The following is a 20,120-nucleotide window of genomic DNA, read 5'->3' on the forward strand; positions in this document are numbered from 1 at the left end:
TAACCCTGCAACATTGTTATTGACCAACAAAAATAATCCAGCTTACCAAGCAGTTTTTTTCATCTCAGTTATCTTTGCTGTATGACAAAGAAATCCAAGGGAACCTGGAAAATATAAAAGTTGATTGAAATGACCCAGACACACTTTAGTAGTATTCCCTTTGGAGTATCAAAAAATGTCATTTGTCATAATCATGGATCTAACAAGAAAAAAAAAATCTCAAACTCATCCAAATGATTACCACGAACAACTTTTAAGCTTCAGAGACAGTTTTCCATCATATATCCAAATGTATACAGATGGGTCAAAGACTGGATATCATGTTTCAGCTGACTTTGTGGTCAATCATCTGAGAAGTGGAGTGCAGATTCCTCATTATTGTTCGGTTTTCACTGCAGAAGCCAATGCTATCATTTTGGCATTGCAGCATATTAAATCTTCTCAGCAGCAAAATTTCCTATTAATGACAGACTCAAAATCTTGTCTTTAGACTCTGGCATCTTCCAAATATGAACACCCAGCATTTGTGGAAACTTTAAATAGTTTGTGGTCCTTGGAGGAACAGAATTTTAAAGTAATATTTTGTTGGGTACCAGAGCATTGTGGTATTACAGGGAATGAACAAGCTGATGCTGCGGCTAAGGAAACTTTATCTTCAGAGCTCAAAAAATGCCCAATTCCACCTCCAGACCTTTAGACCTATTATAAACACTTATATTTGAAAGAAATGGCAAGCTGAATGGGATAAATGTACAACAAACAAACTTTACAAAATCAATCCTGTGGTTGCAAGCACAGATTTTACAGGACGTTTCAGAGTAGTACGTTTCCAAGGATCAGGCTACTAAAGCAGGTCTTCTTCATGTTCTCTGGCACAGCTCAACCAGGCCTCACCCTCTTTTTTGCATATTCTGTGGGCAGGGATTAATTAAATGAGTGACATTGTGACTTCACAAGATCCTGGATGAAGCGTGTTGTAGCCCCAATGAGCTGTTGGTTGTAGTTCTTGAAGAGAATATCTCCCATTGGAGTGGACTTTGAGCTTAGTGACCTTGCAGGTCTTTTTCATGCTCAAACAGCAACATTACACACTACCTAAAATTGAAAAGGTGAAGAAGCATAATAGGACCCCTTTAAAGAAATCATAAATCAACAACAGATCCTTTTTCCTGCATCGATTAAATGCTTAAAGGATTAGTTCACTTTCAAATGAAAATTACGCCAAGCTTTACTCACCCTCAAGCCATCCTAGGTGTATATGAGTTTCATCTGAGCTTTATAATGGCAGTGAACGATACCAACGAGTATGATCTGAAGAAAGTGCCTCCATCCACATCCGTCATAAACTTGTTTTTCCACACGGCTCCGGGGGTTAATAAAGGCCTTCTGAAGCGACACTTTAACAAGTTATGAAGTAAAATATCTAGCTTCCACCAGACCGCCTTTTCCGTATTCAACTTAGGAAGAAAGTGCAACGTCTCTCGCAGTTCAGAAAGCTTACGCTACGTCCTACGCCTTCAGTATTCAACTTACGGAAAAGCTTAGCCAGTTTAAATTTTTTTTCGTAACTTGAATATGGAAGGCAGTCTGGCGGAAGCTAGATATTTTACTTCATAACTTGTTAAATATGGTATTTTTTTACACAAACTTTTTGTAAGTTTATGATGGATGGATGTGGATGGAGACACTTTCTTCAGCTCATACTCTTTGGTATCGCTCACTGCCATTATAAAGCTCGGATGCGTCAGGATATTTATTAATATAACTCTGTGTTCATCAGAAAGAAGAAAGTCATATACACCTAGGATGGCTTGAGAGTGAATAAAGCTTGGGCTAATTTTATTTGAAAGTGATTTAATCCTTTAAGAAGAAAATAAGAAGTTCAGAAGAATTTTATTCTTAAGAATGTTTTGTGAATCACTAATGAAAACAGGAAATCAGGGAACCAGAATTGGCAAATTCCTAAACATAAAGGCCTGTTCACACCAAGAATAACTTTACATTGGTGCTCCATTTACTCTCTGGCAATTGCCTCAAAAAAAAAAAAAAAAAAAAAATGAAAATAGAAAAATGAATGCTTAATGCTCATATTTCTCTGTAGTCTCTGGGCTGAAGGTTTCAAGTTCACCACATGCAAATAAACAATATGCACACTCACACAGGCTTCGTTGTTTCCTCTCTACCTGATCAGCAGATCAGTATACGTTACAAACGTAATCATCCTTGTTTCTTGTCACTCACCCCCATGCAGGTTTCTGATTGGCAGAGAGAAGCCAGGCACTCAGAGTGAGGTGGCACGGCTGATCAGCGAGACCCTCGAGCAGGAACGGCAGCAGCAGCAGCAGGTGGACGACACATACGAACAGTCTACTGAAGAGGTCAGTCATCTCATGGGCCTTTTTGCTTACATCAGTGCTTATGCACAATTGTTTGGTATAGTGTATATAGAGTTACTTTGTACCCTAGTTGGTCCCACTTTATATTAAGTGGCCTTAACTACTATGTACTTACATCAAAAAATAAGTACAATGTACTTATTGGGTTCATATTGAATTGCAAAACACTTTTGCTGCTGTTGAGGTGGGATACAGGTAAGATTAGAGAAAGCTTTGGTGGTATGGGTAGGTTTAAGGGTAGGGGTAAGATTTAAGGGATGGGTCAACAAATGTAATTACAGAAATTAATTATGGATGTAATTACATGCAGGTGTTTTTAAAAATATAAGTACAATGTAAAAACATGCATGTACACAAGTGCATTGTGTCAAAATGATTAATTTAAATGTAAGTATACAGTAGTTAAGGCCACTTAATATAAAGTGGGACCCCTTAGTTTAATATCAGTACACTTTTGAATGTTTCTGTGTATGTTACTGTTGATGTTAATTGTTAATTATTGGTTATAGTTGTTCCTAAAGACTCCTGAAGTGTATTATTTTATAGTTCATAAGAGTGTACCAGTTTGCATACTTCCTCTCAGTAAGTGCTTTGCGTCATGTTATTTATGATGTCAATCAAGAAACACGATTTGGTATACACTAACAATTACGTAACCGCTCATTATAATGGCTTATTCTCTCCAGTATTTAAAAAATAAAATTAATATAAATATGATTAGTCAACTAATGGCTTAAAGGTGCCCTAGAATCAAAAATTTAATTTACCTTGGCATAGTTGAATAACAAGAGTTCAGTACATGGAAATGACATACAGTGAGTCTCAAACTCCATTGTTTCCTACTTCTCATATAAATCTCATTTGTTTAAAAGACCTCAGAAGAACAGGTGAATCTCAACATAACACCGACTGTTACGTAACAGTCGAGATCATTAACACTCTGAGGTCTGACGGTATCGCCGGCGATACCACCGTGGTTTTTTTCTTATCAGTGTGAAAGAGACTCAAAATACTCCGTCAATGTTGCACATACAATTAAGAGTTATACACCATTTTAATCTGTGGAATATCTTCTTTCATTTGTGTACACTCAGAGTAAAAACAGAATTTTGTGCTTTTTGTAAAATAAAGAAAACTAACATGATGCGTGATTTCTCCTCTCCCTCTGAACGAACTCCAATCTGATAGTTCTCAGAAAATGAACTGTAACTTAGTGAATACTAATGACAAAAAATTACACTTATGTCTAAAAAAACGTTAAGATGTCAGGTTTTAAATCATGTAAGTCAAATCGAAAACAAACCTTGTTTATGTAATCTGTATGAAAAGAGAGCCATGTCAGAAATCCGTGATTCAGCTCATTATCTGCTAATGCGGCCACGCCCACGGAGCCAGCGCTATTCAGACGCTAATTCAGTCAATACATGCATTTATTATCTCAATCGTGTATTTATTGTCTTGAAAAGTGTTTATCTGGATGTAAAAGTCATGGTTAGCGATCTCTAGAAGACATGCAGTTACTTCCTGTTTACTTGTCTTCTACAGATGAAGTTTAGATGAGTTTTTGTTTCTTTAGCGCCCTCCTGCTGCTGTATGTATTGGAAACTCCATTCATGGAATAGCCTCTTCTTCTTTTAGATGAATTTGTGGACTAAAATGCACAGAGCGCCCTCCGACTTCAAGGATGAATTGAAAACACCAGCGCTCATAGTAATGACAGTGAATATTAAATAAAAATAACTCCTCTGTATAGAAAATTGACATAAGCATATGAGAATCCAATATTTCTCCAAATGTGCATGCTTTTAAACTAAAAGCCTATATTCAGACTCTTTGCATCACAGAAATACATTATATTTTAAAGTATAATATAAAACCATTACTTTATATTGTAATAATATTTTTCTGTATGTTTCATATATCATAATGAGCTTGAGACATCACAGAAGGTTTTTTTCACAGCCTACCTGACTGAAATGCCTCATTAATATGCAAGTCATTTCAGCTCATTACTATCCAATTCTTTTGTCTTCTCAGGTGAGAATGGCCCATTTTCAGTGGTGATTCACGCCTCCTTGCATACTGTGTTTCTTGGCAAAAAGTGTCTTACAAAAACTAAATCAATATATTGTTAAATATGAAGGAGTAGGCAGCATAATTTTTACATAATTTTGAAGCAAAAACTCTAGTCTACAACCTCCAATACCCTAAAGTCTTATGAACACAGATTTATTATACTTTTTTTGGCCTTATTTCAGTGACTTAAGTTTTTTGTTTTTTCAACAACCACGCATAAATGTTATTCCTTCAAAAACACAAACATGTACATACATGTTCCTCACATATTATTGTAGCCTAGTTTGTGCTGAATACAGTGTAATGACACTTTTTCCATTAATATGTTTATGAACAACTGAAAAAAGCACAAATGTCAGGGCATGTCAAAAGTTCTCCAGGCCCCAAATCAGCCTCAGACTCCAGAGGGTTAATATGTACACCCCCAATATTTGCATATGCCAGCTCATGTTCAAAGCATTACACAAGGGCAGCCAGTATTAACGTCTGGATCTGTACACAGCTGAATCATCAGACTAGGTAAGCAAGCAAGAACAACAGCGAAAAATGGCAGATGGAGCAATAATAACTGACATGATTCATGATAACATGATATTTTTAGTGATATTTGTAAATTGTCTTTCTAAATGTTTTGTTAGCATGTTGCTAATGTACTGTTAAATGTGGATAAAGTTACCATCGTTTATTACTGTATTCACGGAGACAAGAGCGTCACTATTTTCATTATTAAACACTTGCAGTCTGTATAATTCATAAACACAACTTCATTCTTTATAAATCTCTCCAACAGTGTGTAATGTTAGCTTTAGCCACGGAGCACTATCAAACTCATTCAGAATCAAATGTAAACATCCAAATAAATACTATACTCACAGGAAACGATGCATGCATGCAGCATGCATGACGAACATCTTGTAAAGATCCATTTGAGAGTTATATTAGCTGTGTGAACTTTGTAAATGCACTGTATTATAGTCGAGAGCTTGGGGGGGCAGGGAGTGCGAGATTTAAAGGGGCCGCAGCCTGAATCGGTGCATAGTTAATGATGCCCCAAAATAGGCAGTTAAAAAAATTAATAAAAAAAAAAATCTATGGGGTATTTTGAGCTGCAACTTCAGAGATATTCAGGGGAAACCTTAGACTTACATTACATCTTGTAAAAACTGGTTCTAGGGCACCTTTAAATGAACAATTAGTCGAACGTTATTTCACATATTTTCGATGTTTGCATCACAGACATGAGAAATATGTGCATTGAAAGCTTGAAATGTCTACTTTTAAATGAACCAATTCATACCGAAATCAAATATGTCTGATTATGTAATCCATATATAAAAGTTACATTTCTCTCTAAAGGCGCATCCACTGTTCTGTGGAGTCAGCGTCGTCAACTTCATCTTTACAGCCGACACTGACTCAAAAAACATTAATAAAAAATTAAAATGTCTAATTTTTCCAGACACATTCATAATTAGGCTACTTTTGTTGGTACTTTACATCAAGCTTTATGAGAATTACATAAGTGGATTAATATTTTAAGTTCAGATTTCAAATTTCACACCCATAACGCTGCAGTTGTGCAAACAAGTTTCTTTATTTATTTGCTAGTAGGTTGTGTATTTTAATATCAGAAACATAAATAAATCTTATATGACTGTAAACACTGAACAGTGCATGGCAGTCTTTGGATCAGCGAACCAGCGAGCCATACAGCGAACGAATTTAGCAGCTGATGACATTTGGCACCGACCGTTTTCACACTGGTGTGATTGTATCAAATCTATATATATATATTAATTATTAATGTTTGTCTTTTTAGCTGCAGTGCATTTAAATTTAATTTGCCTCATAAATCTGAGAGGGCATGTGCCTCCTCGGTTTGACTATATAACAGTTCACTCTTCTTACAAATAATATGTGAACTAGTGAATTTGTATAGAAAATACAAACAACATTACCCCCCCCCCCCCCCCTTATATAACATAACTGTTGCGTTTTTATTATTGTTGATTTATGACTTAACTCTAACGTTACTTACATTTCAAAATGCAAAAATTGCAGCTGTTTTGCAAAATGTCCCTTTGCGCCTCCTGGCAGTCATTTCTTTGAAATGTAACTCGCGCGGCGGTAATAGGCATTCTGGTCGACTACCATCTGTAATTACGGCATCTACCAGCAGGGGCTAACTAGGCCATGCTAAACTTTGACATTATGGTCCAGATGTAACTTTTTAACTTTATTTGAATTTTGTAAGAGGGTTTTATGGTGCAGTCATATTTACTTGTGCTTGGCAAAATCCAGTCATTTTAATAGGAATCCACAGGATCTGTAGTTTTGCGAATTTGCTGCTTTTACCAGCAGAAAACTGCTTGGTTTGAAATAGAATTTCATGTGAGCCGTTTCATACATCACTACACTATTGATAACGGACAGTGGACCTTTATTTGCCTGTGAAATTTCAACAAAATTTTGCTAATGTGACCGTTAGGGTCCATTCACACATGTTTTTGCATTCCATTGTTTTTCTATGTAAACATGCACTAGATGGACGTGTTTGACAGTTGTGCTTGCGTCTTTCACAGCATCTCTCACATGACCTTACATTCTAAAAATGTGCCACTCAAGTTAAAAGAAGTTCAACTTTTAAAGCAATAGATCAACCAAAAATGAAAATTTTGTCATCATTTACTCACCCTTAAGTTGTTTCAAATCTGTATGAATTTCTGTCTTCTGCTGAACACAAAAGATATTTTAAAGAATATGGGTAGAAGAATATTTTCCCCCCATACTATGGAAGTCAATAGGGTCCATCAACTGTTTGGTTACCGATAGAATGTCTTCTTTTGTGTTCAGCAGAGGAAAGAAACTTTGGAACAGGTTTGGAACAACTTGAGGCTGAATAAATGATGACAGAATTTTCATTTTTGGGTGAATTATCCCTGTCTCTAGACTTTGCATTTTTTGCAAACCTGCGTCTCGTGATTTTAACTCCAAAAACACGCTCTGTGTGAATGTCCCCATAAGGAATTGCGTTTTTAGAATGCCATGTCATGCACTAGATGCTAAAAAAAAGGATGTGAGATGCGAACGCAGTGATCAAACACATCTGTGGAAAGAAGAAAACGTGTTCTCAGAATAGAATACTGGACAGCCAGGTTAAAGCATCTTCAGACTTTTTCAACAGTCATTTCTTCAGTGCTGCTTTGTGTTGAATGTTCTCAAGTATGCAAAAATATGTAAAAATGCACCATGTTGAATGAGGAAACAGATTTGTGAGCTCATTCAAAATCGAAATCGAGTTGTTTATACCTGTTGAACCAGTGCGTTTTTCTGGTACGTTTTGCCAGTGAATTCTAAAAGTTTAATGTTTTACCAGTTATGTAAAATAAGAGGAAAATAATTGGGCTCGTGGTATTTGTTCATCATATTTGTTCATTTATAACTTTGCACTATTTTTGGACTGGTTGTTTCTTGTTCTGTGTGCTCCATCATGTCTGTGTCTCTGATGTCCTCACAGGACGAGCACTACGAGGATGAGGAGGAAGGCGGGGAGGATGGCATCCTGGGTTCCAGTTTCGGCAGGAGGAATGTGGAAGTGTTCGACCTGCCTGAGAGCGAAGAAATGTTCCTTCCATCAAACATGGACACCGCTCAGCTAATGTTCAGATTTAAAGAGGTAGCAGGTCTTGTGCTTTTCATTTCACTTCTTTTAATAGATTGCCATTAATGATTTCCTAATTTTTTTTGTATATTCTGTTTTAATTTCAGCTCCAGATAAAACACACCATCGCAGAGGCGGAAGTAGATGAACTGAAAGAGAGAGTACGAACTTTTGAACCATGTTGTCCATTGATATGAAACATATAAGAGTTTTTGTGTGTTTTAAAAGTAATGTTTGGCTGATGTTGTAGTTAAGGGAGTCGTCGGAGGAGCGTGCCGCGTGGGAAGCGAGGGAAGCTCATCTAGAGAGGAGCGTTCAGGAGAACTCTGAGAGAATCGCTCAGATGGAGAAGAACTGGCTGGAGGCTCAGGCTCTCTGTAAAAGCATCAACGGACAGCTCAATGACACGCAGAGCCAATATGAAGCTCTGGATAAAAAATACAGCAAAGCCAAGAAACTGCTCAAAGACTATCAGCAGAAGTGAGTCGAGATGTCTACACTAACCTCTCTATTAATATAATGCCATTTAATGTGGTCTTTGCGATGTCCCTAACCTTTTTATTTTCTGTTATGCAGTGTTTATAGACTACCATTTAAAAGTTTGGGGGTTTAAAGAAATTAATATTTTATTCTGCAAGGTTACATTAAATTTATCAAATGTGTCAGTAAGGACATTTATAATGTTACAAAATATTTCCATTTCAAATAAATGCTGTTCTTTTGAAAATGTCAAATAATTTTAATTATAATTAACATTTTCTTAAGCATAAAAAAAATCTCTCAGCTAATGCTGTAAACTATATTACGGGGGGCCCTTTCTTGCACTATAATATTAAAGGTTACAATTAACAACAGAGCTCAAACTATTACATTGCTTTTTTAGATATAATAACCAACATTTAAATAAAAAAAAAGTGTAAATTGCACAAATTTAAATCTAATTATAAATTTATTTTTCAATTATTTTTCTACTCCAATTAATTTAAACTCATTTCATATAGTCATTTACACAGTTACTGTCATAACTTGTTTTCATGAGAAATTTATTTTACCTAATGTTTTAAAGATTTAATAAATGGTTAAGTAAACATAGTGAATATATAGGCTAATATAGTGCATATATTTAGTTTAATGCCCCCCTCCAGATTTCTGTAGTAAACTAATATGCTGTGGACACTAAATGACTTGCCTGAGGTAAATGTAATGCTACGTGAGATATTATTCTTAAGCTGTTTTATTGATGTCTTTCCACGGTTGAAACACTGGCTGAGAGACTACATGTACAAATATCTATGCATAGAGCATCTGTTCGTCTTCTGCGCTTTTTGCTGTTTTGGCAGTTAGCAAACAGTGTTGCATTACCGCGTGCATCCCCTTCTGGATTGGAGTGTGGAGTTACACCCCTAAATAAAAAAGTATATATAAAATATATATAATATATACAGTCAAATAACTTTTTTTTTTTTTTATATATATTTTTATATATTTTTACTAGTGGGTGCAGGACACTATAGTTCATAAGTGAGGATAGCCAAATAAAGTAAACTGTGACATATTATACCCAAAAATTCATCATACAGTGGACTACCAGTATAACTGATATAAAATATGGAACCAAAAAACACTTTGACCTGACCATGTTTTGCTTAAGTGTTATCTGACATAATTAAGATTATTTTTTTCTGACACAGTTTAACTCTAAAATCTTTTATTACCATTTTTTTTTAAACTATAGTGAATAAACTGTATTAATGAATGAAATGTTCAAGGTCTCTAAATAAATACATTTAGATTTGACTCAAATCAGTTTTTTTCTGTGTAAAACACTTAAGAAGCAGTTTGTGAGAATGCCTAAGTTGTTTATTTCTGTACAATGAAAATCAGATGCTGTTGAACTTTAAAAATGACACAAAAGCCCAGTAAAAGTAGTCCACATGACTCATGCACTATTATCCATGTCTTCTGAAGTTAAACAATAGATTTTTGTGCTTTATTGTCCTTTTTGGCATAGTCACAGTATGTTTTCATTGTATGAACAATCTTCAAATTTCCTTCAGTGTTTCACAGTGGAACCCTTTAAAAGATTTCAGAGATTAGAACAAACATTCTGATTGTCTGGATATGTGTGTGTGTGTTGTAGAGAGGTGGAGTTTGATCAGAGGGAGGAGGAGTTAAGGAGAACTCTGGAGGAGAAAGAGGCTACATATAAAACTCAGATAGTGGATCTGCAGCAGAGGGTGAGAACAAGCCTCACATGTAACAGAAATGAACTCGCACATAAAGCTTTCATGTTCTCTGACATCCACCTTTCAATCTCTCTCGTGTAGCTGGCGAAGCTTGAATCTGACAGTGGTCTTCATGAGTCTCCACTGTCAGGCAGTAAGTCTGCAGATTCACTTCTTTTGGGTGAGTTAAAACTCTTGTTTTTTTTTTTTTTTGTTTTTTTTTGTTTGTTTTTTGTTTTTTTTATAGCTGTCTGATTCCAAAAAGGATTAATTGAATGTTAGGTCATGCTGAGCACATACTGAAGTTGTTGGTATCAGTCACAGAAACAGAGAAAAACTGAGGAATGGCAACAAGAAAAATGCACTATTAAGCTAAATAAGCATGTAATAGACTTTTCACGTGTGAAAATCTACTCAGTCCACTCGATAAAACGTTTAAAGACGTTTACTTTAAATATTATTTTTTTTAATTTTACGTTCAACTTTCTTTAGTGTTCAATGTTGTTGTTTAACATGAAAAAGGTCTGCAAAGTTACAAAGCACAAAGTCACTCCATATTCTCTATATCAGTGTCACTGTTTCTGAACTCCCTGAAACACCTCAGTTGTAGTCTTGAGTTTCTTTGGGGAACAAACACGTCACTATATTCCTCATTTGAATAATATGCAAAATAAAGGGGCGGGGCCTGGTTAAGTTAGTTAGTAGTGTTAAAACTATGTTCCTATCTAAAGTTTTTGTCTCCCCCGCCCCCCAATGTTCAAGACTGACGGTACAAAGCACATGAATATTAAATGAGGCAAGTATTGTTTAGTATATGACTGGTTGTCTGTTCGCCACCACCAAACCATAACACCGCATTGTTTGGCACTGCAAATGCAAAAAAGCTTCATAATCAAAGGTTAAAAGCCAAACTAACCCCAAGTGCTTTAGCCAGGGTTAAAAGTGACCTTGAAATAGGGTGGAAAAGATGTCAGTCCTGTGTTAAACATAGTCTGAACAGCCTTAAAAGAACATGCTTGTTGATGCTTTTCTGTTTTTGCTTGTCTATATGAATTTGTGATTTGTCTTATTGATCAACCCTTGTTAAACTGTTCAGGTTTGGTCACATTAGAGAAATTTTGTATGGTAAAAAAGGTCCATTGTCAATAGCGTAGCCATGTTTGAAGCAATGTTCACACAGAAGTCACTTTCAAACAAAGCAGCTTTCTGACATCAGCGTTGAACACGAGCGAAATCAGCATTGTGAACTTTTCCGCTCTCACACAACACTCCTGATTGAAACTCCCTATTGAAATGACTGGATTTCACACCCTCAAAATTTTGCAGAGCAATGGCAAATGTGACCGTACCTTTCTTTTTTTATAGGTTCATGTTCATATGCCTGCTAAACTTAAAATGTTTAGATTCAGACAAACATAACTCAACCAGACACTGAGATACAGAAATTAAATTATCCATGATAAAACTATGTAGAGTTGGACCAGAGCGTCTTAAATTCAGCCCATATTGTATATAATACAAAAACTTTACAAGGAATGTGTGAGCGAATGAGAGATCTCTAAAAGCATTAGTTAATGATGTTAGTGAATTGTTCTCCAGGAGCAGACTGGATTGAGGTGGTTCCTGAGACGGAGCGTTTGGACACCAGCGCCCATCGTGCAAGGGCCCATCTGGCTCAGAGATCCAAACGGCAGCCACCGTCCCGCAGTAAACTGAAAGAGACGCTCAGCTCCCCGACTGGACGTGTGCAGGTCACAAAGAGCTCAAGATATTCAGGAGCGGTTGACTCCTGTAAAAATCTAATACGTCTCTTTTGGACGATAACATTGTCTTTGATGTTGGATGCTCTTGTCTGTTTTTCAGGGTGATGATGAGAATGAATCTTTGAGTCCCGAGTCTCCACCGCCTCGTAAGAGATCAATCCAGGAGAGTTTGTCCCTGCCGGTGGCCATATCTTCCCCTGCAAACCACCCAAAGGATGAAGGATCTGTTACGAGCAGCAGCCAGTCAGTGCAGAGGGATCCACAGGGCCCCGCCCTCTCACCCCCAAAAGACTCCTCCCCCTCCAGCTTCTTACGGAATGTAAAGAAGAGAGAGTCCAAAGGCAAGGGCAAAGAGGTCAAAGGTAACTGGATGTAGAATCCCAGTGGAATGGTGCTTTTTACAATTCCATTTTTTCCATGTAGCAACAACAAAATAATTAAAAAAAAGACCTATTGTTCAGTAATTATTATACAGATAGTTCTGACTCCAAATTCTGATTAGAAGAACCATTTCCAAATAGCTTTTAAACAAGTTGTAATATATATTAATGCTCTCAGTTGGTCGCCTGACAACTGTAACAAACCTACAGATAGGCTAACTGCAGTAGTTTGGCAATTTGAGAATGTTATCATCAGGGCTTGACATTAACACTCGCCAAATGCGGGTGTATTTCAGTGGTGGCCACTTTGGCGGGTTGAATTGTGTATATAATATATACATTTTTCATTTTCTGCATAATAGATGCACGATACCAGCTGCTCTTTCTCACTCTCATCTCTCTGACAGTGAGTTGACACAAACCCGCCTCCCCTCACTCACTTGTTTCATGTGCTCAAGATGAACAGGGCTTGAATTTTAGCATGGTATTGCACGTTTTGCACATTATTTTACTCATTCCCGCAGATTTTGTGCTCACACCCAAGGTGCGCGCACACAAAGCTGCCTCTCAGTACTTAAATTGAGTTCTTTTTTGCTGCTGATTGTGCTTAAACTGTCAAATACACACAAAATGCTGGTCTTGGTGAGTATTCAAGTAAACACAGTCAGTTCTGTTTTAAGTGAGAAAGAAAATGCATGTGCAACAGTATAATGGATCTGTGCGTCAGGTCTTAAAGTGACAGCAGCCTATTGTACCTGCTGAAAAAATATGAGATAATATTAAAAATTTCTATTTGGCAGTTTTATTTTTTCCCCCATGGTATCGATCTCAAAATTGTGGCCAGTGAAAATGTGGCCAGTAACTTTGGAAAACCACTAGACACAGTGTTGGTGAGCAAGAATGTCAAGCTCTGGTTATCATAAATAATTTACAGTTATTGAACATTTATCGAACATTGGTTTAAAACGGAGGCTTGTTTGTTAACTCCTGCGACTGCAGGGTTGGTTTACTTTGAGCATTAATTTGATGTACAATGTGTGTATAAGCTGTATTACAATATCTTCAATAGTGGTTCATCCAGTTACACGTGAAACAAAGTCATTAAGAAAAAGTTTACAAAATTACAAAATTGTTTACTATGTGAACATATTGTAAAATGTAATTTATTCCTGTGATCAGAGTTGAATTTTCAGCATCATTACTCCAGTCTTCAGTGTCACATGATCCTTCAGAAATCATTCTAATATGCTGATTTGGTGATTTCTATTTATCAGTGTTGAATATTTTGTGCTTCTCAATATATCTATGTGGAAAATAAATAAATAAATAAATAAATATATATATATATATATATATATATATATATATATATATATATATATATATATATATATATATATATATATATATATATATAAAATTGATTAAGTTTATTTAAAATGGTATTTTTTGTAACAATGTATGTCTTTAAATTGATCAAAAGTGACCTAATGTGTCTATATTATTAATTTCTTAAAAAGATATCTTAATCATTGCTCAATCAAAGTGTTAATTTCTTAAAAAAAAAAGTCAAATTGCATCTACTGATGGCATTTGTTTGCACGCCCTGACTGTGTTTTTTGGCATAATTCATGAAAGGAATGTCAAATAAAGCACAAACGTATGACAAAATTTGCCAATCAGTTTCGATGGGACAATATGCACCTAAATAATGGCTGATTTCTTATATATGAGATTCAAAAACATTCCAGAAAGTCTTACTGCTGCCATGATAACTAGAAGTTTTGCACTGAAATAGTGTGTTAAAGTAGTCCAACAAGAGAATTTGAGTTTCTCATTTCTGCCACGAGAAAGTGCAAATCAATCCATGTTAGCCTGGCCATCAGATGTTTGTCTGTTTTTGTGTTCTGATTTATTTTTTATTTTTGTGTTCTGTTCTTATTTATTTCAGACGAGTCTAATGATGCAGCTGGAAAAACCAAAAGAAGATTTCCAGATTTTGGGTTGGTGAAAAAAAAAAATAATAGCATCTTACAATATCAATAAATGAGCCTCTAACTGTGATGTTATTTTGTTTTTTCTTATTGTAAGTTCATCATGTCTTGTGTTGTTGTGTTTAATGTGTGTTTCTGACTCCTGTTTGTTATAGTGGTTTAAGGAAATCTGGAGGAAAGGGGAAAAAGCTAAACAAAGAAGCTACAAGGGCATCACTGGACAGCAGGTACACATGAACACACACTGAGGACATATTCACACTTCAGCTTTTGCTGTGGATCTAAATCCATTTGACATTAGACGTTTGTCAGTGTAAAAGCTAATTTACAAAATCTGCTCCTCTGTTAGGAAACACAGTTGTTTTCAAATGTACCTCTGTGTCCTCGTTTCCCCATTTACAGCCGTGTCCAAAAGTATTGGTATTGACATCAATTTTGTGTTTTGCAAAGTTTACTGCTTCTGTATTTGTAGATTTACAAACTGAGCTGGACAACGTCATCACTGTTTTTCTCCTGAATTGTTTTGTAGATGAAATGAACTAATTTAATAATTGATGATCTTAACAATGGAAATGAATCAACACCTAACTGACTTCAGCTGAACAATGACACTGTTTTCTTTTAGAGCTGCTTTACAGCAGAAATGAACTGTTTACATCATTGAATCATTTTCCTGTTATCACTGTGAAGCTGCTTTGAAACAATCTGTATTGTATAAAGCGCTACATAAATAAAAATTGACTTGACTTGATTTTTTTCTTTCACGTTTTTATTTTTATGCTGGAAAACATTTCATAAGTTTTCAATTTCATTGGCAAAAACATAAGCCGCTTTTCCACTATCGGGCCAAACGGTTCTTATTGCGTAACCGTTCCATTCCGTGCCGATCCGGGTTACGGGTTCATTTTCCACTGTGGGGCTGATAACGGCCGCTCTTTGGAATGCAACGGTTTACTGATGATATGTAAATAACGTTCGTGTTATGGAGGATGATCCGATATTTCTTTTAATTTTATTATTAATTTGTTTACTTCACTCAAATAGAGAGCTTAGCCAGCTACAGAGAAACTGGTAGCCAGGCAACAGACAAGTGACCAATCCTGTGTGGCAACGTCACTTCATTGATTCTACCAGCTCGGTTAGACGATGAGAATTCCGGGCTGAGAACAGTTTGTAATCGTGCCGTGCTGTAACAAGCTCCAGTGGAAACACAACTGGAACTGTTCGAACCGACGGTGGAAAAGCAACTATTGAATATATTCAAAGAGTCAATATTAAAAGTATTGAACCTTGTTCATAAACTCTGCAATTTGCTCTGGCATGCTGGATATCAGCTGCTGGGCCAAATCCGGACTGATGGTGATCCTTTCTTGCCTTATTAGTGCCGGAGTTGTGGACTTCTGCTTATCCACTCATCTTTTGAGGATTGACCACAGGTTCTCAATGGCAGTGTTTCTCAAACCTGTCCTGCAGACCCTTCACCACTGCACATTTTGTATGTCTCCCTCATTTAACGCACCTGATTCAACTTAGCTCATTGTCTGATGAGGGAGACATCCAGGACAGGTTTGAGGAGCACTGCTTTATGGGATTGAGATCGGGGGAGTTGCCTGGCCACAGATCCAAAATGTCAATGTTATGATCTCCGAGTCACTTCATTATCACTCTTGCATTGTGATATGGTGCTCCATCATGCTGGAGAATGCACTTATCACCAGATTAGTCCTGGATTGTTGGGAGTAGTTGCTCTTGCAGGAGGTTTTGATACCATTCTTTATTCATGGCAGCGTTTTTGGACAGAATTGTGAGAAAGCCCAGTCCCTTGGATGAAAAGCAACCTCACACATGGATTATCTCAGGATGCTTCACTGTTGGCACGACACAGGACTCGTGGTAGCGTTCACCTTTTCTTTGAACAATTGATTTTCCAGATGTCCAAAGCATTCGGAAGAAGGCTTTATCAGAGAAAATAACTTTGCTCCAGTCTTCTGCTGTTCGATCCTTGTACTTCCTGCAGAATTTCAGTCAGTCCTTGATGATTTTCTTGGAGGGAAGTGGCTCCTTTGCAGCCCTTCTTGACACCAGGCCGTTGTCCCAAAGTCTTGGACTCACTGTACGTGGAGATGAACTCTCAACCACCTGCTGCCGATACTGAACAGCTGTGCACGGGCGATGACACGATTCCTCAGGAGGAGACAGTCCTGACACTTGCTGGACATTCTGGGACATCCTGAAGCCTTCTTCACTGCAGTTGAACCTCTCTCCTTGAAGTTCTTGATGATCCGGTAAATGGTTCGTTTAAGGTCCAACATTCTTTGCAACAGTTCTCTTACATGTGAGGCCATTTTGACACAATGATTGGAATGGATCCTTTTATAGCAATCAGTCTGCTCTTATAATCCAACCAGAATGATAGAGGGAGTTCACCTGACTAGCATGTGATTAGTGAAATGATGATAGCTGGTCATTTTGTTGCAGGGCCAAAAAACAGTGAATTTGGGTTTTTGTGATAAAGTTCAGTTTATTGGCTTACGAAGCTTTTTGCAATAATTTAAAATGCATCTGATCACTCTGCACAATAATCATTGTGAATCCGCACCACGACAACTGAGGCAGCAAACTTTGTGGGACACAAAATTTATGTTACTGCCAATACTTTTGGCCACAGCTGTATCTTTACTCTCTTATGTCTGGTCTTGTGTTGTAGGGGTTCAGCAGAGTTACTGGAGGAGTCCGGGGTCCGAGTCTCCCCCTCAGAGTCCATGACCTCCATCCCCACCTGCATGCCCTTCTCCTGGTTTGGAGAGAAGGACAAAGAGCGAGACAGAGACCCGTCGTCCTCCTCCAGCAGTCTCCCATACACAACTGCAGATGCCAGCGAACAAACACACAACTCAAAAACCAAGGTGAAAACAAGTCACACAGAAACTGAAGAAACTATATTAAAACTAGTTCAGAGCTATTATAGATCTTCAAAACATAACGTCAATTAACTGAGTTTGTGTACAGGAAATTTGCCACCATTTGCATACAATTATCTTACTATGTGAAATGTGAATTCTGATATCACTATCTGGTATCATTTTATATTAATATATTGATCCTTGTAGATTTAGGGATGAATAATATGTAAATCAAAATATTTAAATATATAAAATCTAACATGTGGCGCACTTCACAAATAGGATACAATAAACTATAATACTAGATGGTATTTATGCTAAGTTAATCATATGTTAGACAATAGTTTATGCTTCTCTTTAATGCTTCTCTCAACAAAAACATGAGGTTTGTAAAAAAGTCAAGGAACAAAAGTTTGGGTTTGGTAAGATATTTTAATGTTTTTGAAAGAAGTCTCTTCTGCTCACCCAGGCTGCATTATTTCATTAAAAATACACTGTAATATTGAGAAATATTATAAGAACTGTTTTCTTTTTGAATATATTTTAAAATGTAATTTATTCTAGAAATGGCAAAGTTGAATTTTCAGCATCATTACTCCAGTCTTCAGTGTCACATGATCCTTCAGAAATCATTCTAATATGATGATTTGATGCTCAAGAAACATTTCTGATTATTATCAATGTTGAAAACAGTTGTGCTGCTTCATATTTTTTTGTAGAAAGTGATAAATAATTTGAGAAATTTTATTTGAAAATATCATTAGATGAAATGTTTAAGAACATAACATGATAATTATATGAACTACATTGACTACAATGGATGTAATTAATTTGAAACATAACTCACGACAGCTCAAAACAGCCTAAATTTATGAATCTTTTTGTATCAAAACAACATCAATAGAACTATGAAATGTTTTCAACAAAATATGTTCACTTTACTTGCATAAAATTTTACTTTCATATGAAAAAATGATGATAAACAGCTTGAATCTCCTTTTCATGCTGCAATGGTTCATCAATAGGTGACAGCAAAGTAAAATGTCGACTTTTTCTACTTTTTCAAATTTAGATGATTTGGTCTAAGAACTTTTGCTCTACAAACACATTAAGACATATTATTTTAATTTCAGAATTATTGTGTGCGTTTATAAACAAAATGCAGCCTCGGTGTGAAGAAACAAATGTGTTTGTGTGAGTGTAGGAAAGAGGCTAAATGTATTTTAAGTAATTTGAGACAAATTTAACTAATAAATGTAAAAAACAAAACAAAAAAAACCCCCAGCATGATTTCATGTGTAAAAACGTGGTGCAAAAGGTGTAATAATTTAATAAAAAAATTAATATGTATTTTGGCATTCTTAACACACTTACAAAATTTTATCTTTGTACTAAAAACTATGGATAAAAAAAAAAAAAAAATGTATGTGCCTCTTCTCAAAACGAACCTGATGCCTCCCATAAAAAAAAAAAAAAAATCTTACTGACCCCAAACTTTTGAAAAGTAGTGTATGTACTATTGACTATTGACTAGGGTTGGGAATCGTAAGAAATTTTTCAGTTCCGCCTAACAATTCTGGTTCCATTTAAAAAAAAAAAAAAAAAAAAAAATAGTGGTAAGGAATAGGGTTGGGTATCGTTTGAATTTGAACAATTCCAATTCTGCTTATGGATTCTGATTATCGATTCCTAATTTCAGTTCCAGTAAGGTAAAAAAAAAAAAACCTTAGATATCATTCACATTTAAGTCGAAACATTGCAAAACATTTCCTTGTAGCTGAATATCATGAACAAAAATCAACCGGCTAAAGAGCACACTTACACAATGAACTTTTGCCTATGGTTTAAAAATACATAGCGAAAACAACTAGCCTAACTAATGTAAATTGCAAGCATTGTTAAAAACAAGTAAGCGGTTTTCTGTGCTGCATGCTTTGAATGTGCGTGCAGCACGGAAAACAGCGCTATAGTCTTTTGTGCTTGAATTGTTTAAATCACATTAAAATGCACACACAGGAACTGATAAGTGGAATCGAAATGCACATTTCTTATCAAATCACTAGTTAGTGGAAATTTGGAACCAGTTCTATAATGGAACCCATCCCTACAATTGACTTTTCATCTAGTTCATATCATCACTTGTAAAAGTCCAGCTTTCTGCCAACCCATGACTAAAACTAAATAACAAACGACAAATATCTGCCATCCAGCTGGGCTTGGATTAGTTTGCATTTGTGAGTTGCTAAGGAGAAGCAGTGTCGAAATGTTCTGGGTTGAAGCCTGCAGCCATATGGATGTGATCAATAATCAGACAGTCCATGTGCTCAGGAAATGAATTCAACAGGTCTTTGAATTGCCTCCAGCTTAAGAGTGTTTGGTAAAGGTTTGGGACATTGATGTCATATTATTAACCCCTCTCCCCGAACAGACAAACCTCTCCTGGTCTTCTCTGTTCAGTCGCTCCTTAGATTTGGTACAGTATATTTTCTCTTATAGATGTCAAATTTAATCTAACAATGTAGTGAAATTCTAGCTGAATATCATACCTGATGTCTAGCATTAATATATGTAGAATCACATTAGCGTGTGTTTGTTCTGAATGCAGTGCAGTAGATGCATGATGCTTCTTCTGATTTAATCAGATTTATTTGTACAATCACTCTTTTTTTTTTTTTTTCTCAAATGATTTTTCCAGCTTCCAAATACAGGCTTATGTTGTCAA

General features: G+C 36.1%; 1 protein-coding gene across 3 annotated transcripts in view; it reads left to right on the top strand.

Moving 5' to 3' along the window:
- The window catches only part of ppp1r9ala (protein phosphatase 1 regulatory subunit 9A-like A), a 70,999-nt gene that overhangs the window by 37,501 nt on the left and 13,378 nt on the right, over positions 1-20,120 (top strand). For 2 of the 3 annotated variants that reach the window (XM_067409278.1, XM_067409279.1), the window contains exons 6-16: positions 2,252-2,378; positions 7,990-8,148; positions 8,241-8,294; positions 8,384-8,613; positions 10,274-10,370; positions 10,461-10,539; positions 11,958-12,109; positions 12,222-12,483; positions 14,453-14,504; positions 14,651-14,722; positions 17,203-17,401. In XM_067409278.1, the coding sequence (XP_067265379.1) occupies positions 2,252-2,378; positions 7,990-8,148; positions 8,241-8,294; positions 8,384-8,613; positions 10,274-10,370; positions 10,461-10,539; positions 11,958-12,109; positions 12,222-12,483; positions 14,453-14,504; positions 14,651-14,722; positions 17,203-17,401 (1,483 nt within the window). Of the gene's footprint in view, positions 1-2,251; positions 2,379-7,989; positions 8,149-8,240; positions 8,295-8,383; positions 8,614-10,273; positions 10,371-10,460; positions 10,540-11,957; positions 12,110-12,221; positions 12,484-14,452; positions 14,505-14,650; positions 14,723-17,202; positions 17,402-19,826; positions 19,872-20,120 lie in introns of all 3 variants that reach the window. The other variant, XM_067409277.1, reaches the window with a different exon arrangement.

The sequence above is a fragment of the Chanodichthys erythropterus genome, chromosome 14 (assembly GCF_024489055.1).
Source record: "Chanodichthys erythropterus isolate Z2021 chromosome 14, ASM2448905v1, whole genome shotgun sequence".
NCBI classification, from domain to species: Eukaryota; Metazoa; Chordata; class Actinopteri; order Cypriniformes; family Xenocyprididae; genus Chanodichthys; species Chanodichthys erythropterus.